General features: G+C 45.3%; 1 protein-coding gene across 1 annotated transcript in view; it reads right to left on the bottom strand.

Moving 5' to 3' along the window:
* The window catches only part of LOC142818721 (serine/threonine-protein phosphatase 2A 55 kDa regulatory subunit B beta isoform-like), a 38,249-nt gene extending 14,270 nt beyond the window's left edge, over nucleotides 1–23,979 (bottom strand). Inside the window, exons 1-2 of the mRNA XM_075900293.1 lie at nucleotides 23,772–23,979; nucleotides 11,473–11,637 (exon numbers count right to left, since the gene is read on the bottom strand). Coding sequence (XP_075756408.1) covers nucleotides 11,473–11,637; nucleotides 23,772–23,931 — 325 coding nt within the window. The 5' untranslated portion in view covers nucleotides 23,932–23,979. The remainder of the gene's footprint in view (nucleotides 1–11,472; nucleotides 11,638–23,771) is intronic.
* Between the last annotated feature and the right edge of the window lie 1,164 nt (nucleotides 23,980–25,143).

The following is a 25,143-nucleotide window of genomic DNA, read 5'->3' as shown; positions in this document are numbered from 1 at the left end:
TCTGTGCCTCAGTGCCTTGTTGTCCGACGGGGGTGCCGCCGACGGTGCGCTGCGGGCAGAGTGAGGCCGCTCCTCGCTCTGAGGCTGCAGTGCCGACTCCATTAGCAGGAGTTTCAGCCGGGAGTCCCTCTCCTTCTTAGTCCTGGGCTTAAAGCTCTTACAGATAGAGCAGCTTTCAGCTCGATGGGCCTCACCCAGACACTTTAGGCAGTCGGAGTGGGGATCTCCGCAGGGCATAGGTTTGGAGCAGGAAGCACAGGGTTTAAAGCCCTCGGGCCCTGGCATGCCCTCCCCTCACAGGAGGGTTCCACTGCTCCCCTATCTAACTAAATATTTACAACACTTAACAACTACTTAACTAGATAAAAACTTCAACTAGAACTATAATACAACAGATAAGAAATAAGCTGCTAAGAGATAGGCTATCAGCCTGAAGCAGGCTCCAGCTACCCCGTCACGTCACGGGCGGTAAGAAGGAACTGAGGGGGTGGGAGGGCCAGCTGGGGTATATATGCACCGGTATACCGGCGCCACTCCAGGGGGCTCCCTGCTGGCCTTATGGATACTGCTAAGGGAAAAAAGCTCCGGAATCCGTGCACGCAGCGCGCGTACACCTAATCAGAATGGACATGAGCAAGCACTCGAAGAAGGATGAGATACTACTGCTTAGTGATAGAAATGTAGCCGTGTTAGTCTGGGGTAGTTGAAGCAAAATGCAGGACAATGTAGCACTTTAAAGACTAACAAGATGGTTTATTAGATGATGAGCTTTCGTGGGCCAGACCCACTTCCTCAGATCAAATAGTGGAAGAAAGTAGTCACAGCCATATATACCAAAGGATACAATTAAAAAAAATGAACAAATATGAAAAGGACAAATCACATTGCAGAACAGAAGGGGGATGCGGGGGGGGGGGGAATGAACAAATATGAAAAGGACAAATCACATTGCAGAACAGAAGGGGGATGCGGGGGGGGGGGTATCACATTGCAGAACAGAAGGGGGATGCGGGGGGGGGTATCACATTGCAGAACAGAAGGGGGATGCGGGGGGGGATTTGTCCTTTTCATATTTGTTCATTTTTTTTAATTGTATCCTTTGGTATATATGGCTGTGACTACTTTCTTCCACTATTTGATCTGAGGAAGTGGGTCTGGCCCACGAAAGCTCATCATCTAATAAACCATCTTGTTAGTCTTTAAAGTGCTACATTGTCCTGCATTTTGATACTACTGCTTGTAGAAGATAAAGCATGAAGAATGGGAGGACCTTTCTTGAGAAGGAAAGAATCATGAAGAGAGGACATGGTTCAGTCTGTGAAGGCTCTAAGAGAACTAACGGTGAAAGCATAAGAGCGGATGCACACGGTGAAAAACCTGGGCAGCCCCCCAACAGAGAGCATCATCCAAAGAGTAAAATGATACAAAGCAGCCTTTGATCCCTTTGAGTTCCTGGCAGGATAAGGCAAATGCTTACAGCTCCCCATGCATCCCACCAGGTGATCATAAAAGTTCTGATCAAAGTTAATGCACTCATTCCTTGGTGCACTTGCGATACCGAGGATATTGTAACTCCCCCACCAGAAGTATTTTGACAGCTAAATATTCGTACAGTGTCTGTCTAAGGCCATTCAAAGTGGAAAAGTTAAGAAGGGAGGCAAGGTGGATTTTTCCGCCGTTTGCGGCTATGAACATTTCAGGAGAGGTGGAAATGGATGGCTACACATGCACGTGACGTGCACAGTCATGCTCTCGCCCTCATTTGAAATAAACTTCCCCCTTTCTTCCCATTGCCAATGAAGTAGGCACTCCAGTCACCAGTCGCTCTGGATGCAGCAAGCAGCTGTGTACTCCAGTGACTCAGGAAGCTCTGACTACCCTTAGCATGCACAATTTGAGCATCTGGTTCATTATCTCCTCCATTCCCTCTTCTCTCTCTCTCCTTGTCATGTGTCAACAATTTAAAGTCATGCCAGCAGCATTCAGCAATGTGATAGCAGAAAGGACTCTGAGGCAATCACTTTGAATCCTACGTGAGTGGGCAAATCGTACAATACAGTTATTATCCACTGAGCTTTCCAAAGGGCAGCACTGAGAGAGTCCCTTGCTCAAGAGCACAGTGGGGTTTAAATGGCAGTTATGTTTAAACACAGATCTATATTCAGCTGGGTTATAAACAGCAAGGTGATCCGCAAGGCGATGGGCAAAGGTAACAGGAGAGCATGCAGGGTGTCATCCTGCGACAATGTACAGATCCCATTCAAATGAAGGGCAGGATTTAATCACGGATATTTTTAGTAAAAGTCAAGGACAAATCAGGGGCAGTAAACAAAAATTCACAACCGGTGACCTGTCCATGACTTGTGTTATGTACCCCTCACTAAAGCTTGGATGCTCTGGAGTAAGAGGGGAGACTCTGGGGGCATCATGGATCCACTGCGGGGGGGTGCACTTCTGGTGCTCTGGGGCCTTGGGATGTCACTGGTGTGGGGGACAGCACCCTTGGACCACTGCAGGGTGTGTGTAGCTCAGGACCACCCCCTGCAGTGGTGTGGGGGGGTCATAGCAGTAAGCACCACCTGGAACCTGCTCCCCTGATCCTCCTCCCACCTTCAGAACCTTTCGATCCCAGCTCAGAGCATCTCCTGAACCCCAAGCCCCCCATTCCCAGCCCCAGCTCAGAGTCAGCATCCCCAGCCAATGCTCTCATCCCACCTCCAGCACCTGAACTCCCCGTCCCAGTCCTGATCCCACCTCCTGCACACTGAACCCCTCTATCCAAGAGCACCATCCTGCACCCCATATCCTCAGCCACAAACCTCTGCCCACACACCAACCACTGCCCTAGCAGAGCCCCTCCCACTCTCTGAACCCCTCTCCCCCAGGCTAGAGTCCCCACCAGTATTTCAAATCTCTGACCCCGCACCCCCATTCGAGCCCTCACCCCTGAACTTCAACCCCAAAGCCCAGTTTGGTGAAGGTGAGCAACTGAATGAAGGTGGGGAGAGCAAGTGACAATTTGTATAATGGCTGTGAGATACTGTGTAATTGAATAATTGTGTAACCGCATCACAATTAGCAGTTACACGACTATTCAACAGTCCCTAGGGGTTGACCGGTGTGCTCCTGGCCCCACTCTCAGGATCCCCCTGCCACCTTGCGCTGCTGCCTCTGATACACAGGCAGCAACGTGGGGCGGCAGCAGCCCCTGTCTGCGGGGGGGCTCAAGCTCCCTGTGGAGAGTCTGCACTGGCATCCATGGAGTAGGCTCTGTCCCCAGGGGGCTCCAGCTTCCCATGTACAGAGGCTGCTCTGTGGCAGTCTCCCCTGCCTGCCCCAATAGAGGTAGCAAGTGGGAGGGGGCGGGGGAGAGAAGACAGACGGCTCCATGGAGCCAGCATGTGCACAGAGCTGGCTTAAATGCCAGCTCCCCACATGTATGGATTCCTGCCTGCCCCCTCACCCTCCATGCTGCTGCCTCTGTATCAGCGTGGGATCTGGTGCTCATGGTGCAGATACAGAGGCAGCAAGGGTGGGGGGGGGGGGGAGGAAATGGGGAAGTGCATGTAGTTGACAGGATTAACCAATAAGCCTAGGCTTATCGGCTAATTATATATTTGACTACACGTTGACATCCCTACTGTGCAGTACTGTGTAGCAGCCGGTTCTGGAACCCAGAAGAGGAGAGGCGATTCTTGATTTAGTCCTAAGTGGAGCACGGGATTTGATCCAAGAGGTAAACATAACTGCACCGCTTGGAAATAGTGACCATAATGTCATAAAATTTAACATCCCTGTGGTGGAAAAAACTCCTCAGCAGCGCAGCACTGTGGCATTTAATTTAAAAAAGGGGAAGTATACAAAAATAAGGAGGTTAGTTAAACAGAAATTAAAAGGTACAGTGCCAAAAGTTAAATCCCTGCAAGCTGCATGGAGACTTTTCAAAGATACCATAATAGAGGCCCAGCTTAAATGTATACCCCAAATTAAAAAACACAGTAAGAGAACCAAAAAAGTGCCACCGGGGCTTAACAATCAAGTACAAGAAGCAATGAGAGATAAAAAGGCATTGTTTAAAAAGTGGAAGTTAAATCTCTGTGAGGAAGTTAGAAAGGAGCATAAACACTGTCAAATTAAGTGTAAAAATATAAGGAAAGGCAAAAAGGAGTTTGAAGAACAGTTAGCCAAAAAGTAATAGCAAAATGTGTTTTAAGAACATTAGAAGCAGGAAACCTGCTAAACAACCAGTGGGGCTACTGGATGATCGAGATGCAAAAGGAGCACTCACAGACGATAAGGTCACTGTGGAGAAACTAAATTAATTCTTTGCTTTTGTCTTCACGGCTTAGAGTTTTTAGAGAGAATCACAAACCTGAGCCATTCTTTTTTAGGTGGTAAATCTTGAGGAACCTCATCTCAAAAAACAACATATTGGCATTGGAAAAGGTTTAGAAAGGGCAAGAAAAATTATTAGGGGTTTGGAATGGATCCCATATGAAGAGAGAATAAAAAGACTGGGACTTTTCAGCTTAGAAAAGAGGAGACTAAGGGGGGATATGATAGAGGTCTATAAAAATCATGACAGGTATGGAGAAAGTGAGTAAGGAAAAGTTATTTACTTGTTCCCATAAGAACTAAGGGTCATCAAATGAAATTAATAGGCAGCAGGTTTAAAACAAACAAAAGGAAGTTTTTCTTCATGCAGTGCACCCTAACTGTACCCAACTCCGTGCCACAGAAGGTTGTGAAGACCAGGACTTTAAAAGGGTTCAAAAACAAACTAGATAAATTAATGGTGGTTAGGTCCATCGATATTTATTAGCCAAATTGGGTAAGAATGGTGTCCCTCACTCTGTCTGTCAGAGGCTGGACATGGATGACATAAGGGGGAAATCACTTGATGATTACCTGTTTCTGTTCACTCCCTCTGGGGTATCTGGCATTGGCTACTATCAGAGGACAGGATACTGGGCTAGATGGACCTTTGGTCTGACCCAGTATGGCTGTTCTTATGTAGTTGTCCTTATTGTGTCTTCTCAAGGAGACAGGGGTTGGTATCACTCAAAACAGTCTCCTGCTTGAAGCAATGCAGAGCTTTTGGATCTTATTGGTGTGTGGGGTGAAGAACTGGTGCAATCACAGGTTGCGGGTGATCTGTGCTAACTAGGACATAGACGGCCAGATTTCAAAAGCCCTGCGTGAAAAGGGATATGAGCGAAACACCCTACAATGCAGAGCCAAAATAAAGGAACTCTGGCATGCGTAGCAAAAGGTGAAAGAAGCAAACAGCTGGTCTGGTGCTTCACGCAAAACATGCAATTTCTTTAAAGAACTAGACGCAGTCCTTGGGGGGAACCCCGCATCCACACCCAAGGCGAGTGCAGATACTTCCCAAAGCACAGAATCATCAGAAACACTTGTCTTGGAGACAGAAGTTATTGATGAAGAGGTGGAAACGGACTAAGGACTAGGGTCAATTCGGTGGCAACCAATGTGCCAGGCAGTGAGGAATTGTTCTCAAATCCTGATGTTTGTGTGGACTTTCAGCAACTCGCTGTGGAGCAGGGATGTGAAAGGTTAACCAGTAAGCATCACCCGGGAGCACCTCTGCGCCCCTGAAGTTCAGGGGTCAGCTCATTATACCGTTCCAGGAAAGTTGCTTTGCGCCTCCAAAAGTTATGTAGTCACTGGTCTGCATCCCACACCTGCATGACAGCACAATCCCACCACTTAGTGCTGGTTTCCCTAGCCCAAAAGCAACAGTCTGGTGTGCAAGCCCAATGCACTACCAATTCATTGGGGTCGCTCCCCCAAAATTCTTGTCCTTGTCCGAGTCATTGTCAAATATCAGATCCAGAAGTAGCTGTGCTGCAAGGGAGAGAATTATGGGATCCAGGATTTCTCATGGCAGATGCTGGAGTTTGCAGCAAGGGTTGTCATTCAAGTGGCGTGTCAGTAAGCCAGAAGCCTAGGGAGAGCTGGGAAGGAAAGAGGTGCATGGGATGTTTCTCATGTTCCCAAAATGCCTAGCGCTACATTGCACATTCCCACAGTACTTAAGAGACTGGAAGTGACACCAGGCACTGCGGGATGTTTACCCACACTGCTTTCCTCTGCCTGTCGACAGGGTGCTAATAACGTGGTCATGAAATGTGGTCAGCGGGAGGCAGAAAAACCACTTTGAATGGTTTTCACTGTTGGCAACTATTTGTCTACAGTTTGTTGCCAAACCTTTTCTTAGTCAGCTCACCTGTAAAGCTAAGGAACAACCCTAGTGTAAATTATCCCTCTACTCCTTTCCTTTCTTTGTAAATGAAGTCAAACCTCAGTCAAATCACGACATTCATCATAAAATGAGACAGACGGTGCTAACAAAATACACAAGGAGACTAATTCTCCTTCATCCTGGAAAATAAATAGTCTACTCCAGTACTGAAACAGCATGCAAGATCCCAGGTATGTCCTGGACACAGAATTAGAAAGCAAGAACTGAACTTTGACCGTTGTTCCCCTGCTGGACATGGACAAGACACCTTACTACCTCACTTTCCTGCTCTGCAAGAAAGGGATAACAACTCTTACTTCAAGGGTGAAAGTAATTGCCAGGACTTATAATACAACAGGGTCCTTGATAAGGTGGGGTGTGTGTAGCTCTGGGACCCCGGAAGGGGCAAGATTGGGACCAGACCCCTTCAGTCAGTCCTTCCCCTTCAGGGCTGCTGCTGCTTTTAAATCAACAGGACCCAGGGCAGCTGCTCCTTTTGCTCTACCATTGGCTACCCTGCTGGACCCAACTGGCAGGGCTGCTGATGGGACAGGAGACAGGGAGCAAAGGGGGCAGCAACATTAAAGCACGGTCACAGTAGCGCTTTAATGTCAGCCAGGTATGGGTCAGTTCTTACCAGTATGCAGTACTGACCTCATATTTGTGTGTGTGTGTGAGTGAGAGAGAGAGAGAATTCTGGTAACACACCTGGAGGGGGAAAGGCACCAGTGCTTATAACAACTGCAATATGTAGCTCACCAGGACCAAGTGAATCAAAGTCATCTGCAAAGTAGGGTCACAGAAAGGTGCACAGTTTTAGCCACAGCTGGGCCACTTCACTCCGGGGTGAGCTCTGGGGAGAAGCTCTCACTGTATGCATACAGGTGCACTCCTCCTTTAGTATGGTGCAGCCCCTCCACACTGGGTGCCCAGCCAGCTGTTTGCCACTGTGCAGGGGCCGGAGGGTTATGACCTCCCCTCTCTCTACTCTTTGTGGAGTACTCTGCATCCTTAGAAGCTCTACGAGGGTTATGAAGTTGCCTGACCTTCATGCAGGAGTAAGAAATGGACAGTGCGCGCCCTAATCCCCTTCCATATTTGCACAGAGATGTGACCCTTGACCTATCCCATACCTGACCCTCTGTACAAATATATGTTAGGTATAATGCATCACAAATTGCACATCATTTTGCCTCCCACCCACAGTGATGTGCTGCTCAGGGTGAAACAGTCCCAGTCCACTATATGCAGTAACTGTTCCCACTACAAGCAAGGTGGATTTCTTCAGTGAGATTTACATTCACATTGAGAAGAAATGGAATGTGCTATTGATTCCACATTACTTGTGGAAAGAGGACAGAAGAACAAGTTCATGGAATGGTGAGGAGCTAGTTTTTTTGTTTGTTTGTTACTTTAAGCAGCAGTTAACAGCACTTCAGTTACCTCCAAAGGTGACTGAAAGAATGAAACCCCTTCCGGTTGCTATTTGGGATCCTTGCCACAGCCATGCACCTGCTCAGCCAGGGTACAGCTCTGTATGAAAGGTGGACTCACAGAGTGGCATCAATTTCTGATGGAGGGGGATCAGCTCAGAAATTAATAAGCCTTAGAGTTTTCCTGAAAACGCAGTTGCCTGACTCCAGGAGGCTGTGACTCAGGGTACGGCTAGACAACATCTTTTTTTTGGAAAAAACTACGCAAAATGTGCTTCGCATTGTGTGTAGCTTTTTCTGATTCTTTTGTTGGAAGAGGCTTTTCTGACATTTGGCCCATCTAGACTGGGCCAAATGTCAGAAAAAAAAACCTTTCAAAAGCCATCTTATTCCTCATGGAACGAGGAATACAGAGGCTTCCGAAAGAGCGTGTTTGCTCTTTCGCAAAAAAAAGCCGAAGAGCAAACGCGTTCCCTGGACGTAGAACAGTTTTTCCGGGATACCTCTGGTATCCCAGAAAAACTGCATAGTCTAGACATACCCTAAGAGTGAACACAGGTGTAGTTAATGAAAAGGTAAATGAGTGATGGAGTTGGTTGGAGATGGGTGCAGTTATTTTTGCTTCTTAGATGGAAGCTTGCAAGGGGCGGGGGGAAGAGAGGTCTCTATGTGCTGCAGAAGCAGACACTGGCTGCTCAGCTCACAGAGCAGATTTCTTGAGAGCTCTTCAGCTAATTAAATCTATTTTCCCTTTCAATAAGTGATATTCCCTCTTCATCCACATTTCATCCCAAAAAACAGGAAAAATCTACTTTAAAGGCTGAGTGTTTCTCTGCTTTTAACACAAATGAATCCTCACTGGCATTTCCTCCATCAATTCTGTATGGACAAAGGAAAAATCTCAGCGGTAGTAGGATCTATTGCAAATTTAAGTCCAACTTATAGAACCTTATGGCTACAGCCTTTCAAAGCTGTGGGTATCTGCTTTATATCTGTGGGGATCTGTATCTGTGGTTGTGGATGCGAGTATCTGTGGCTCATTTTTGCAGATATAGATGTGAATACCAATTTTGTATCTAGAACCCTGCAAATTTGCGGATATCCATGGATAATTTTGGCAGATGCGGATGTCGATAACAATTTTGTATTCATGCAGGGTTCTACTTATGGCATTACATGGATTGACATGCAGAGTCCAGAACAGGAAAGAGATACACTTCCAAACTGCCCCAAGGTTCAGCATCAGCAGAATTTGAAACTGGGACTTTAATAGACAGATATGGAGTCAGCTGCAATGATCATTTCCAACTCCCAATTCTGAATCTTGGTAGATTGGAGGTCTGGTTTTAGTTTTGAGCCCATGAGAAATGTAGTGAATGATCATTGATTCTTGGTGAAGGTTTTTACTCAGATCTTTATTAACCTGCATTTTTATAAAACTCAATCAGAAGATTAACGTTACCCAGATCTTCCTGGTGCAAGTCTGTGTAATATTAAGATCAATTATTGATTAATGTACGACAGATGCTTTCTTTCAGCTGGGAAGAAAATGTAACCAGAAGCACAAGTTATACTTCTTCTCTTGAAAGAAAATGTTATTTAGAGACTAAATCAGGAAAACAAGGATCTTAGATTCCATTTCTACTAACTTCCTGCATAACCTTAGGCAAGTTACTTGACCTCTGTACACATTAATTTATCCATATACTTACTTATCTCACTGTGCTATTGTGAGCCTTAATTAATTTTGAACTATCCAGATAGTAGACTTTATATAAAGCAATAATCTCTAGTTCACTCACAAAGGCAACTACAAACTACCTTGCATGGAAAGCGGTAGTGGCTTAACAGAGCCTGGACTACAAAGAGCAAGTGCGTTGTAAAAACAGAAACATGTATGTTAAAGCTGACCCTGGGCTGTATGTTGCACCCAAATACTTATAAAAAGGTTAATAGACATGACTGGATATACACAGATATCATCTGCATTTTGATTATACACTGGCAGTTATTAAATATCTCCTTTAGAGAATTCATCTCCAAAAGCCAATGTTGCTTTTTTCATTTTGAACTTTGATGAACTGTCTCAATTCCGACTCTCACATCTCCTGAGCTGCAATTGACTGAAGGCCGATGCTTCTGAAGGATAGAGGAAAATCAATATGAAATGTCAAGGGAGAGGTCATATTGAACTGGTTTTTGCAGTTGGCTGGTATATGCGCTGAGGACTAAAAGGACATTTCAGCATCTGAACAAAGGGAAACACCAAATGAGTTTCCTTTGCTGGAATATCAAGAAACTGAATTCTGTTTGCTTCTAAATTGTGTAAGGAATCTCGGGGGGGGGGGGGGGGGGGGGGTGATATCACAGAATAGTGAGATTCTCTAAATTCCAATGTATATTTGCAGTAAGTGCTATTCTAAAACTTGAGCTTTCCATGCAGAAATATAGAGTTTTCCTCCCAATCTACTTATCTACTTTTTTTTTAACCCTAACAATATGTTGTAGACATGAGGCTACAATCATGCTCCAGGAAGATCAAAAGCATTAGTGTACACTTCATTTATCTTCATCTCAGGGAGATTAGTTCCTGAAATACGCTAAGAAAGTACAGTCTATTAGGGTAAGGATTCAGCTGCACTAAGTCTATGCAGTTTGTTCTTGCAATATTTTCATATCTTGGATGCTAGAAATATCCTGGAGATTCTTGTAAGATGTCATTCATTTAGGGCTAAAAGCTCGACGGAGGCAGGCTGTTCTCACAATATTAGGCCACATCTGACTTGGAACTGGAAAACAGGCCCTTTCAGAAACAAAACTACAGAAACAGATGTATTCAGATACAGATTTTCTAAGATGTTTGAATTCCAACTTATGGTCTGTCTCCAGTAACAGTTTTGTTATTTTTATTAGTCAATATGAGGACACGTAAACTTCTCATGTTGCTAAAAGTAAAGCAGATCGCTAAGAATTACAGTACAATATTAATAGAAATGTAGCCGTGTTAGTCTGGTGTAGCTGAAACAAAATACAGGACTATGTAGCACTTTTAAAGACTAACAAGATGGTTTATTAGATGATGAGCTTTCGTGGGCCAGACCCACTTCCTCAGATCAAATAGTGGAAGAAAATAGTCTGTTAAGTTCTCTCACTACTCCCAAAGTCAGTAACACTGCATTTCAGTGAGAGGGCCTTCTTGCTTGCAGAGCTGCTGAAAACATGCATGATGCAAGAGCAAGACAATGCAGGACTGAAGAAAGATGTGGATTTTGTTGCCTCTGGATTAGGCATTCATTTCATATAAACCACAGCAGAAACTAAGACATCTCTTCCAAGCCCAGACAAACCCAATTAAATGATCATTCTGCACTTCATCCTATGAAAAGCAATGTTGGGAAATACCACAGTAGAAAGAGACCTGATCTGAAACCCATTTCTGAACACCCATTTCCAAATAGCTCCTAGTTTTTTTAACAGCTGAAACAGACCCCTCAGATACACACACTCCGGAACTCTGGGGAGTTTGAAGGTTGGATCTGAGACTGAATTTTGAGGGCTGAGCCTGATTTTAAGCAAAACTTACTCATTCGCATTTAGCTGAATTTTTCAATTTTTAATTGGACTGGGAGCGGGCATTAGCTGGCATTTAGTGACTTGGTGCCACAGAGCCCTAGGTCTGGGGGAACTGGGATCCTATAATCAGAATTCTCCTTCCTTTATTCAGTCTTTCCATCATAAAAACACCCCCTACACCACAACCCTGGAAGTACTCACATTTGGAATGTCTGTCACACAGGGCGGCTGCCCGCATATCACACAGCCTTATCGTCCCTTTACTGCTGCTGTATACAAAGGTGTTGCAGTGGTGTGGATGGAATTCCGCTGCAGTGATCACCTCTGTTAGCTCCTCCATGTTGGCTGGCTTGATATCGACAATATCTGAAACAGGAAAGTTAAGGAAAAACAAACAGCGCTGTCAACATGCAGCCCCGGTGGTGATCAATCACCTCTGGCTTTCTTTATTATGCAATGTTTAACGGGGGCATTTTGTTTTTGACAGCGATTATGAAGACAAGGATCAAATCTTTGCTGTTGTAATCGTAAGTGGCAAAGTTCTGCACCAGAAACTCTCAGCAAAGCCTTGTATTCGTGGCTGTGGATCCATGTTAGATCATATGTAAAGCAGCAGTACTTGATGTATAAATAGGTTGAACCCCTCTAGTCTGGCAATATCTGTGGTTCAGCATGGTTTTAGTTACCTGGACATCCAGTGTTCCCTCTAAGCTGCGTGGCACCACAGCTTCACAGGTGATTAATCATCCCCTCTCAGTCAGAGGCTCAGGTCTCCATGCACCGCTTAGATGGAACACTGGAACACTTAGAGCAGCTTAGATAGAACACTGGGGATGTCCACTTATGGCCAAGATTCCCACGGTCCCATAAAGTTTGTTTACAGCCACCTGTCCTGGCTTTCAGTGCTCTGTGCAGTTACATAGTTCTAATTTATCCCTAAGTGTCTTCTAAGCAGTGGAAGTGTTGGTAATGCTGCTAGACAATACTGACTTCCCAGGATTTGGAAAATTCTCTGGTTCAGCATCAGTCAGATTCCAAGGGTGCCGGACTAGAGAGGACAACCTGTAGTAGTATAGCACCCATCACTTGATCTGAATAGTATCATTAGATGTTTTATAGATGGGGAAACTGACACTCAGAGAAGTGATGTTTTCCACAGTGTCTCACAGGTCACCAGTAGTTCTCAACCAGGGGTATGAATATTTCCAGGGGGTACATCAACTCATCTTTTTACCAAAGGCTACATAAAAAGCACTAGCAAAGTAATTACAAACTAATACAGGCAATGACTTATGACTGCTTTATGTACCACCCACTGTAAGTGCAATATTTATATTCCAATTGTTTTCTTTTATAATTATATGGTAAAATAGAAAGTAAACAATTTTTCAGTATTAGTGTGCTGCACTTATATCACTGATTTTGTAAGCAAGCCATTTTTAAGTGAGGTAAAATTTGGAGGTACACAAGGCAATTCAGACTCCTGAAAGGGGTACAGTAGTCTGGAAAGGTTGAGCACCACAGGTTTCCAGTACTAATCTAACTAGTGAAACGTACTCCCTCTCTCTACGTAGATTCAACCAGGCAAGTGGTGCCTTGGCTGCCATGATTACTACAGCTACTTCCTTACTTCTTTACAATGTGGCAGATATTTTCTTTTAGCATGTGTTGGTTCTGTATTGTACTGCTCGTGGCCTTAGAATTTATGTTGTTTAGGGGAAGGACAATATTTGCTCAGAATATTTTAACATTATGTACTCTAGACAGTGAATATAAATTACATAACAATAAGATCTGTTTAGAAAGGAGAAGACAGAGAGGGGACATGATAGCAGTTCTCAGGTATCTAAAAGGGTGTCACAAGGAGGAGGGAGAAAAATTGTTCTCCTTGATCTTTGAGGATAGGACAAGAAGCAATGGGCTTAAACTGCAGCAAGGGAGACTTAGGTTGGACATTAGGAAAAATTTCCTAACTTCCAGGGTGCTTAAACACTGGAATAAGTTGCCTAGGGAGATGGTGGAATCTCCATCTCTGGAGGTATTTAAGAGCAGGTTAGATACACATCTATCAGGGATGGTCTAGATGGTGCTTGGTCCTGCCATAAGGACGGGACTGGACTCTATGATCGCTCAAGGTCCCTTCCAGTTCTAGTGTTCTATGATTCTAACTGAGCAAGAATACCAGTGCTTACATTTCCATCCATTTCTGCAATGAAATACTGGCTTCCCAAAAACACTGCTCTCGAGAGACACATGCTATTACTGGGAATAAAACAGATCAAGAACTATGGCTGGATTTTCAAAATTACCTAAAAGGAGTTAGATGTCCAAATCCCTTTGCATTGTAATAGAAGTTGGGCATCTCACTCCCTTAGACTCATTTAAAAATCACAGCCTACATTTATTGCCTTTACAGGCAGTCCCCGGGTTACGTACAAGATAGGGACTGTAGGTTTGTTCTTAAGTTGAATTTGTATGTAAGTCGGAACTGGTACATATTGTAGGGGAAACTCTAGCCAAACATTTCTCCAGAACTCAGTTTTATTCTCCCACACCTCACTTCCCTCAGTCCTTTATTCTCAAGCTAAGGTGTCTGCTGAGAAAAGCCACTCCGCGTCTCCCTGGTCTGCTGGGGGGAGGGGGGGGGGGTAGCTTCGCGTCTCCCTGGTCTGCTGGGGAGAAGCAGCTAGTGCGGGGTTGCCTCACCCCATTTGTAAGTAGGGATCCGATGTAAGTCGGATCCATGTAACCTGGGGACTGCCTGTAGTATGAATCTGATTTTGACAGACATTGTTCTTCACTTCTCACTGTTTGAATGAGGTCAATGTGAACATACACCCCAGAAGAAATTAGTGCACTAAAGAGAAATCCCATCTTCTTTCATGTTATCTATTTACTTAGAGATTGCAGCTGCTTGTAACACACACTGTAATGCCCTCTTTGTTTAAAAAAAAACAAAAAAACAAAAAAAAAAAAGAAAAAGGCAGGACTCTAGCAAATTTGCCATGAGGGAAAATAAACAGCTCTTATTACAGTTGCTGGAAAAAGAAAATAGCCCCACATTATGTAACAATGCATGAAAAACAAAACATGCTGAACATGAAATGACTGCTCTAACAGGAAGATTTTTCAGCTCAAGAAGGTTCTGAAAGTTTAGACTCAGTAGTATCCCAGACTGAAACCATCCTGACATTCAAGATGAGCTTGAAATATTTGTAGTCAGATATACCAGATGGAAGGAGTCAGAAAGGAACCATGTCTATCACAAAGAGCCTCCTAGTGGTACAGATGAGCCTTTCATGAGTCTATCAATCCAGCTGAGACACTGACTCAGTGGTCACTGGTGGCGAGCAGCTTTAGATTTCACAGTCCAATCAAAACGCCCAGCATGGGACAATTTACTGACGGTGCAGAAGGAGAGGGGGGATTGCACTATTACTTTCATCACCCCAAAGAAAGCAAATTAAGTTCCTGCTGTTAACAGCAATTTCCAGAGACAGGAAGAGAGGCGAAAAAAAAATCAGCTGTGAACTTCATAGGCCTGTGGGGATGGCTTCAAAACTTCATTGCAAGACAAGTTCTTTCCTTAGTGCAGCATTGTGGATGTGAAGGTTTAAAGAAAGGAAATTTTTCCCTCAGGAGAAGGATTGGTTAAGGTAGGCCTCAGAGATGGGAAGGGCTGATAGCAGGGGCGATAGCCCCGTATAGATCAGTCAGGTACCCTGCCACCCATTCTCAACTTTGCCAATGAACGTCAGTTAGGGTTGCCAGACGGTTTCAACAAAAATACCGGACACACTTGACATTACACCTGTGTGACGGCACGTTGGGGTCCCCGTCTCCTGCACCCCGAAATGGCACAAACAGACTGCACCAGCCAGTAGAATTGAAGAAGTTTATTGCCTCTCCAGGATACAGCACAGCACAGATGTAGTCTGGTCACAGAGCTGGGCTAGGATGCCTCAGGCCCCCTTGAGTTGGGGGGAGACTGGGCCCCTAAACTCCAGCTCCTCTCCCTAGGCTGTCTCATCCATCCTCACAGACAGCCACCAACCAACCAACTAACTTCCAGCCCTGCCCCCCAGCCAGGGCAGCATTCCACCTTCCTTTGTTCCTCTCCATGGGGGGTGTCTGGCCACTGGTTCAACAAGTTTGGCATTAGCTTGGCCTAGTGAGGTTTTCCCTGCTGGGTCTTGCTCCAGACAGCAGGGGTCACCACAGCCCAGCAAGTACCCCCACTACGTCACAACCTGATATAGAATTTACTGGACATTTATATTTTCTCAATGTGTTTCCCAAACAGAAAGCTCAACTACTGGAACTGTCCAGTTCAAAACTGGACACTTGGCAACCCGAAAGCCAGTACTAATCTGCAATACTTCTGCTGTTAAGACTCTTTTGGAATGAAGGGTGGTTTTCAGCTCAAAGTGCTTTATAGGAAGGCAAATATTACTATTTCCACTGTACAGATGGGGCAGCTGAGATTGAGGGAGGCAAAGTGATTTACACATGGTCATGCTGTGATTCAGTGGCAGAACATGAATTATAACATCTGCCAGCCAGTGCCCTATACCCTGGATTGCACAAAGGTGATATCTAGTTCTCACTGACTGCAGAGAGGTTAGATTTCTTAGATGTTTGTGAAGCACCACGACAGTCCAAGATGAAAAGTGACATTGAAATGCAGGGTTTCGGGACCCTTACAGCTTTGCCCATACGCTTCAATTCTGATTTGCAACACCTCTTGCTATTAGAGCAAGTTCCTGGTCCATGATAAGCAGTGCCTTCGAATCAGTCAAACTGTACAGTGACTTTGTGATGTGCACAGAAAAGGCACTGAAATGAAATCCCCACAAACTCATTTTCACTTATGACTTAAGTAGGATTTGAGCATAAGTCTCTAGTGGTAAAAAGCTAGCGTGTTAATCCTGTGCATGCTGTTCTCTCCATGGAGTTTTAGACCTTATTAAACTGCACTGTACTTCATGCAATGGGAGTCTGTCTTTTTAAACTAACTAAACAATTCCTCCATTTTTAAGACTATCCAGCAACTGAGTTTTGAAACTGGCAGTTAGTTCATGGAGCAGCTCCAAAAACAATTGTTAATGAAAGCCCAGCAATGCTAAAAACTAATTTAAAATGCTGAGAGCCTGACTGAAAACAATGGGATTGTATCCATAACTGGGAGAAGAGTTTGCCCCTGGAAATCTGTTGCCAAACTAAATTTTGCAGAGTAGTGCAATAGAATGAGGGATTTGGCACACCCAATAAAGATCTCATATTGCTCTAATCAAATGGAAAACCCAATACTGGGGTGCCAGAATGCATAAGAGAGCTTGGGGGTAGTTGGGTTGTGCTCGGGACGTGCAAACCTGGAGTACTTGATCCCTCCTGAAGAGAAGGCATTGCGTCTGGGGGAGTCTCTGGGTTGCAGCTGGCCATCAAAGTTTACAAATGGGTCCTGAGCCCAGGAAGTTGAGAACCACTGCCCTAGGGGGCTAACTTTAGACAAGTAAAAAGCCAATCCCGTGAGTTATACAAGAGATAAAAGAAAAGCCGTTTAAAAGCTAGTTCCAAGACTGAGTAGACTCAACACAATTGCAAATTGAGTGAACAAGGAGATGCCAATAGCCTTCTCTAATCTACTAGTCACCCGTTGACATTCTTTTCTAACAATATGGCTGTTGGATTACATGGAAAATGTGAAAAATCTCTTTTCATCTAAATTGGGGGCAGGGGGAAGTGGCAGGGCAACAAACTGAAATATAGATTTTTTTTTGTTTTCCAATAAACTTGATCAATTTTAATGAAAACTAAATCTTTTTTTATTTTATTGAGGTTTTTCACAGAGGAAAAAGTAATTTCCTAAACAGTCCTACAGTCTACTACATTATATTTTCTTTTCTTTATGAGTAAAACCCTCAAATCTTTATTTTCCCAATTCTGAAGTGCTTCTGGTTTGTCTCATCTCACCATCTGACTCCTTGCTCTAACCTGTAAGATTATTCCCACCACACGAATTCTGATTGAGAGAGAAAGTCTATGCAATGTTTTGCTGCATTATTCTCTCTTCTCTCATGAAACCACTGCACAGTTTTCCTAGGTGGTGACAGAAGCCTTGTTCCAAAGGCAACAGCTTTAACTCCAGTTGTTCCTTAGAGTGGATGATCAAAGCTAGGCAGGGCTATCCTCACTATGGGGAGACCTGAGTTTGAGGAGTCTTTTCTTTGGCCAGTGCCTCTCAAGGAGGCCATGTAGATGATGTGCTTTGACCTTGGAGAGGTAGTCAGGAGTATCACTTGCTAGGTGTCCAACAGAGATTTGCTCAATGGCTTGTGAAGCCATGAAAGAACCCACCCACTTGCCCTAAAGGTCTAAAAAGGAGGAAGAATTTCCAAGGAAAACTATTCATTTTCCACAGCTCAAGTATCAGGCATGCCCAGGATATACAGAGCCCAGAGCATCATTTTCATAGAGCCACTGCCTTGACTGCAAGTGCCTTTCAAAGATACATTTCAAAAGATATCACAGATATGAGTGCTGAAGACCACCTGAAACTAGAGGACTGAGCATTGTGGAGTGAATAAATGTGGGATCTGTAAGACTGTCATACAAGCTTTCAATTAGGGTACAAGAATGGGAAGAGAAAACCCCAGCATGCTAAGATAGCTGAAAGGGGTACTCCCGTCACCTACACCAGAACAAAGCAAAATTAAAAAACTTCAGAAAATTCTACTTATTTCGAAAATAAAGAATCATTGTAGTTGCTCTTCTCCCTTTTAGGAGTGTCTGCTCTAAGGCTAAATACTGCTCCTGCAGAAGACCTCAAATATAAGGATGTGTGGCATCCAAAGCTAGGGATGTAAAAGCCCTGGGTAGGGGGATGTTTCAGCTCTGTGGGCCTCCTCCCCCCCCCCCCCCCCGTGCTGGTAGTGGGGTTGGCAGCAACCCTTGCCAGCCCTGGTCCTAGGGAGATTTCACTGCGGACTCTTCAGTATAAAGCTTTATTTAAGCTGTATCTTCCAGAGCCTGCAGCATGCGTAACAGCTATGATTTTTAATGGTTACATTATTAAACACATTTTTACATCCCTATCCAAAGCACAGTGATCAGGAAGAATTCTAAGCTGTTTTCAGGAGATGGGACATGATGTGTCACATGCTGCCATGTTTACTACTGACTTGCTTCAAACTGCCAACTAAACAAAATTTGTTTGGATTTTCATGGCTGTAAACAGAAGCAATGATCTGTGGATATGACAAAAGTTCATTATCCAAAGGACCTTTCCCTCGCTAGGGATGTTAAATATTGTTTAATCAGCTCATCGAGTAGTTGGTGGAATTTCCATCGACAACTCGATTAGTCGATAAGGGGGGGCACTTGCTATCCCGTTGAGCCTCTCCCTTTGAAATGCACAAGAGCCACCCACAGCTCTTGTATATTTCAAAGGGAGAAACCCAGCCAGTTCCACTGAATCTCTCCCTTTGATATGTAAAAGAACCAGGGTGGCTCCTGTACATTTCAAAGGGAGAGACACAGCAGTCCCTGCTGGTGCCCCTGTGTCTCTTCCTTTGAAATTTACAAGAGCAGCAGGCAGCTCCTGTACATTTCAAAGGGAGAGGAGCAGCAGTCAAACAGGTGTGAGTGGGACTTTTTCAATCCCCACTCCTGCCGTTTCTCTGCTACCCTCTGTCTCCCGTGCCCTGTGGAAATGGTGCTGGGGATGAAGGGGGGGGGGGTGAAACTGGCTTTGCCCAGCAGTGGCTCGTACTGCCCCCCTTGCTGCCTCTTTTTGATAGAGGCAGCAAGGGGGGGGGTGATTAGTCTCGTTCCTACTTATTTGCATTTGCTTATTGGGTAGTTGACTAGTTGCTTACATCCCTACTCTTGCTGGTCTGAACAGCTGCCTCTATGATGAAACCATAACCCTACAGACTGACCTGGTCAGATTTACTAAGATAAGTAGACTGGAGAACTCAGATGGCTACAAGAATTATTAGTGGTGGTACTGCAATGCAAGGGGCACTCTTCTCTTGTGCTATGTGGAACCTGGGGTCAGCTGGGGACTCCCTGATGACTCCAGGCTCCATGCAGTGCTGCCGCTTTGAAACGCTGCGTGGAGCCTGACGCCGGGCTCCTGCCAAGCTCCTTGCAGCATTTAAAAGCGGCAGCCCAGGGTCAGCTGGGCACTGCTTGAGTGCTTTCACGTTTGAAGTACAGAAACAGCCCTGGGGCTGTTGCTACACCTTAAAGGTGGAAGTGCCCTTATCGACTAATCAAATAGTCAATCCAAACTGCATTGACTATTTGATTAGCCAAATAATTGAAATTTTATATCCCTACTTGTGTTCAATTAAAAGTTTTATGGCACATTAGAAACAGCACAGTATCAGCATAGGTATCTTAGCTAAATTTTATTGGGATAACTACATTCTGTCCATCTGAATTTTCTGTAGTTTTGATTGAATATGGGACTTGGCACTTTCTGTTCTATACAATAATATACAGTTTCCGCGCACAGTTCAAACACAAGCACTTTCCATCCCTGAATGGCTGAATTGAGGTGATTGCCAAAATGATCCCCAGCTGGTAAAATTTGCTGTGTGCTTTGGGGATTTCTCGGTGGAAAGCACCACATAAATATCTGTGATTATCATCATCCCTGTTGTTATTTCTGATGTGCCTGTTATAGGGGTGACTGGCACAATCTCATTTGTATGTCTGCAACTGGCAACCTGTCACATACTAGTTTATTATGAAAACTACACTATTAATATTTCCTCTCCTCATGTCCCCTAAGGCACCTGCCTTCTAAATCGCCTAAAGAAATTCCCTTCCCCCACTCACACCCTTCAGGCAAAATTCAACATGTCACCCAAACTGGAAAGCAGCAGCTTATAATGATGCCCAGCTGAGATATGTTCAATCCTATGGCTCTTGGAATCAGACAAAACAGCATAGTGATGAGAGAGAGAGAGAGAGTGAGAGAGGGAGATCTTTACAGTGCCAGCTTCCTAGCTGCTATGTAACATTTTGCATCCACAGCAAGAACACAGAAATAAAAGAAAAAGGAGGTTTGGTGCTTACATTTATGCACTTTCCAGACTGACACACACAAACAATAACCATAACACAGCACCTTTCATAGCTGGTATTTACGAAGCACCTTTTAACGGAAGATCTCAGAGCAATTTACTGACACTGAAGACAAACAATGGCCGCCCTACCCTTAGGGCAGGAATACACTTAAAAAGCTGCAGCAGCACATCTGTAGCATGTCAGGGAAGATGATACTATGCCAAACAGAGAGCTCCTCCTGCCAGCACAGTAAATCCACCTCTGCAAGAAGAGGTGGCTAAGTTGATGGGAGAAGTCCTCCTATCACAACAGCACCATCTACACAAGAGGTTAGGTTAATCCAGGGGTTCCCAAACTTTTTGAGACGGGGACCAGTAAATCCATTCACGAACTTTTGGAGGACCAGTAATGTTCATTTGCATACTCATTAATCAAATGATGAATATTCAAATAAGTTGTTTCTGATTCTCCCAAATCTCCCAGTGCCAGCTTTAGCAAAGCTTTTGAAATGGTCACCCACAATATTCTTGCCAGCAAGTTAAGGAATATGGATTGGATTAATGGGCTGTAAGACAGACAGAAAGCTGGTTAGACCAGGGTTTCCCAAACTTTTTACTTTAGTTGGAACTTTTTTTTTTTTTTTTTTTTTAAGTTCTTCCTTTTGCAGTCCAAAAATATAAACACGTGAAAAACAAACTGAGAAAATACCAGACATATAACATGTCTGGTATTTTCTCAGTAGGTAGGTTGTATTATTACTAGATGTATCAGTTTGTAGTTTCGAACTGCCTGGCTGGTAAATGTGCTCAGGCTGCATGAGTGTGTCTACCAGCCAGATAGTTCTCAACTACTCGAGGGTGTGTGTGTTGGGGGGGAATGGAGGGGCGGGGGGGACAGGAGAATCCCTGTGCCGGACTAACTCGTGCTTTGTGGGTGGGGGGCAGGGGGGAACGTGGTCGGGTCAGTCCCACTCCCTGCAGGCCGATTCATTCTTCCCCCCTGCTCCCCTTGCCATGCCTCTGGCCAGCCCCACTTCCCCCAACCCCTCCCTGGCAGCCCGTTCTCCCCCGCTTCTTCTCCCAATCTCTCTTGGCCAGCCCCGCTGCCTGCGTCCAGCCCTCCTTCCAGAGGCCGCTTCTCCCACCCCACCCACATCTTCCCTGGCCAGCTCCCTGCCCCCAACCTCACACCCCCCAGCAGCCCTGCTTCCACCCCCCCCCCCCCAATCTCCTCAGCCTGCCCTGATTCCCCCGTCCAGTTCTGCTTCCGGTGGCCAGCTCTCCCCTCCTCCTCACCCCAGAATCCCCTGGCACCTGCACCTTTCCTTAGCCCTGCACCCTCCTGGTGCCTCCTTTTGCCCTCTTTTTCCCTAATACCCACCCCCTCACCAGTCTCTGCCCCATTCCCCTCCTGCCCCGCTGTGCCCTCACACACAATTTGTTCCATCCTGACTTTCCTCATGCCCACCCCTTCTTTCAAGCCTTCTCCCAGCACCTCCCTCTCCAGCCCTCAGTGCCATTTCCCTCTCCTCTCCCAGCATCACCCTGTCCCCCCTCCCACTGACACCTCCCTTCCTGCCCTTTCCTCATGGTCTGCACTTGGCCCCCTGCCATTTGTATCTCTCTCGTGCACCCCTGTCCCTTGGTGCCTCCCCCCCCGCCTCTCCTCTCCCTCGCCTCGCCTCGGCCGCATGAGCCGGTTCCCCATCTTCTCCTTCCACGTTGCGGGGCCGGAGTCAGCCAGGCATCGCACGTGCCTCCCGCGGGTTTCAAAACCCCCGGGCCGTGACATCACGCCACTCCCGGGCGTCCTCCCTGCCCACATGCAACGCCGCGCACGGGCGGCGAGGAGGAGCTGCGCACGGCAGGGACGTCCGGGGCTGAGGGGAACGCTCTGGGGGCGGGGTGGGAGGACCCGCAGGAAGATCCGGGGCCCGCACCAGGCACAGTCAGGGAGAGACCCAGTTCCACATAGTGCTGGAGCAGGGCCCCGGCTCTCAACTCACCAGCACTTCCGGGTGCAGGGGCGTGGGGCCCGATTTGACCAAATGGGTCGAATCAGCCTAAGAGTTGGCAGCCACCAGGCACGCTGGGGCCTGGCATTTACTGGGCCGCGGACCATAGTTTGGGAAACGCTGGGTTAATCTAATTGGTTTGCTCGGGAGTGTACATTTTTCACACCCAGAAGTAACATAGTTACATCAATTTAAGTTTGCAGGATAGACTTGGCCTGAGTAGACTCTGCACCAACCTGTGCATGTGGAACCAGATGGTGTAGCAATAAAGAAGTGGTATTACCTTCTCTTCCACTAGAACTGATGCATTACTAGCATAGGGTATCAAGTCAGAGAAGCTGACTCTATTGCTTTCCTACTGGTAGACAAAGGTCTCCATGTTGGTCAACGCTCTCTGGACAATGAGCATTGTCCAGGGTTCTCTGCTTGGTGTCCTGTTCTGTATCCCTTGCTTTGACCTTGTACCTGGACTCCTCGCCCTTGCTTTCCAACTGTTTTTCTTTGTGATCTGATTATGTCTGGGTTGTGAATCTCACCTCTAAAGCTCCCCCCAAACCTAGTTTTTAGATGGACCAAACAAAGTTGGCCTATTTAGCTAGTCATTGTGTTCCTACTTTACATTTTTATCTTGGTATAAAAAAACCTAATGGCATGAGGCAGTGGTCCCCAACCATTTAAGGTTGCCGGGTGCCAGGGGGCATGGCTGTTCACCCGCTGGGCACCAGAGGGCGGGGACACTTGTGCACCCGGGTGCCGGGCCTCCCTCCCTAGCGCCGCGCGCCCGGGGCGTGGGCGTCCAATCCACGGTGCTCCTGGGGCCGGCGCTCACCGTGCGCCATGCGCCTGGGGCCGGCTCCGGCACCATGCATGCGCCACGTGCCCGGGGCCAGGCCAGCCCCGAGCTCTTGGCGGGCGCACACAAATGCCCCTGCAGGTGCCATGGCGCCCACGGGCACCATGTTGGGGACCACTGGCATAAGGTAACTGAATGGGATGGTTTGTAGTAATAAAAACAGAACTAATAACATCCTATAGAAAAACAAATCAGAATAGGCTAAATCCTGAAGATTTTGCTTCGTTCTTATTCAGTCCTTCCTTAAGTTAAACTTCCATAGACTTCTTTGACAATTTCGCCCGAATAAGGAATGAATAAAAGCTGCATAAGGACCTCAGTTTCTGTCTGACTGTGTACACACAATCATATATAAACAACCATTAGACAAATATCATGGTAAGTAAGAGAAAACATAATTCAAATACAAATAGAATTTGTAGACAAAAAAAGAAAAGCCCTCCAAAAGATGTAAACACAAAATTCAGATGAGCTCATTCTTCTCAAGTCTGGGTTATACAAGAACCAATCTCGATTGGACAACAACACTAGCAAGGTTTATGAATCAAAGGATACTAAAACTTTGATTGGTTATTTCAAAGTTCCATAAATTTATTCTCAGGTCGTCAGCTGACATGTAGGTTTCATAGTCACTGTTTACGGATATGGAATTGATGTGATATGTGTGTGCATTGGCAAATACTCTTCGAGGAGTGGCCTCTACCATCAGATCCATGGGCCTTAGTACAGGAACCTGTCAAGAGAAGGAACAAAAGCAAGGCATTAGGAAAAAAAAAATAGTTTCAGCCTTAAAATTGATGTAATTGCAACTTCCAGATCAGTATACTTGGATAACATTTAAACAATCTGACCTACAGCTGGGTTAATTCAGGGCACTGTGTATTTATTGTGAGAATAGACTGTTCAGTGACATTAATTAGTTTTTGTGTTTAGACTAGTTTTTTGCCTCTAGAATTGGATCTGATCTACATCAGGGCTGTCTGGTAGTTTCCATCTGATGGTTGTTTGGTGTCTTGCGTGAAATAAGTTGGTGGTTTCAGCTCAATTCTAAGTGGACAAATGTGTGCATCTCAGAAACCACCATGTCATTGGGCACTGACACTCCTGTGGGTTATCTTTAGTCCCCAGAGATTTAATCCTGCACTTTTCATGAACACACATTCATTTAAGCCCTTCACCTCTCACAGTTTTATGCATTAATAGATACAATTGAGAGACTGAACAGTAGGAAAAAATGGATGTAGAAATCCCTTACGTCTGGAGGAAAGGCATTGTTCTGGTTAGGTTTGAGCACTGCATTGAAAGTCAGGTACTCCTGAGTTCTACTCTCCACTCTGGCAATGATTCTCTCTTTGCCCACAGCCAAGTCATTTAACCTTTCTGCCTCAGTTTCCCCATTTGAAAAATGAAGATATTAATACTTACTAATACTGTTGTGATGATTACTTGAACACCAAAGGTCTAGCATAAATGCTAAATTGATATTTTTTTAAAATAAAATTACATCTTTAATTGCCACGCTGCAGTAGTCTGAACAGCATTTTGATACCTCAGTTCTACTATTAAATCCATATAGATGGACTCCTGCCATGTAGTTCTGTGCTGGCACAGGGGCCCATCTGTACAGATGTGTTTGCAGGCTCCCACTATTAACACTTCCAAACTACTGCTACATTGCTGTTATAGCCAGGAACTTATTGTGAAATGCAATTACACAGAAAAGGCGGGGGGAGGGGAACAAAAAAAATCACTGTAGATATTTCATTATTGGTTGACTAAACCATCCCTTCCCCAGAACCAGCAATTCCTTTATATTCTTTGTTATTAAAATAATAATTTTAAAGGAAACCTATGTCAGAATAGATTCCTCCTCCCACTTTATGGTAAAATAATGGAATTGGGAGATGGGAAGACAGAGGAAACTAGA

Source organism: Pelodiscus sinensis, chromosome 17 (genome assembly GCF_049634645.1).
Source record: "Pelodiscus sinensis isolate JC-2024 chromosome 17, ASM4963464v1, whole genome shotgun sequence".
In the NCBI taxonomy this organism is placed as follows: domain Eukaryota; kingdom Metazoa; phylum Chordata; order Testudines; family Trionychidae; genus Pelodiscus; species Pelodiscus sinensis.
The sequence above is the reverse complement of the archived record's forward strand: the minus strand, read 5'-3'. Positions and strand labels throughout refer to the sequence as shown.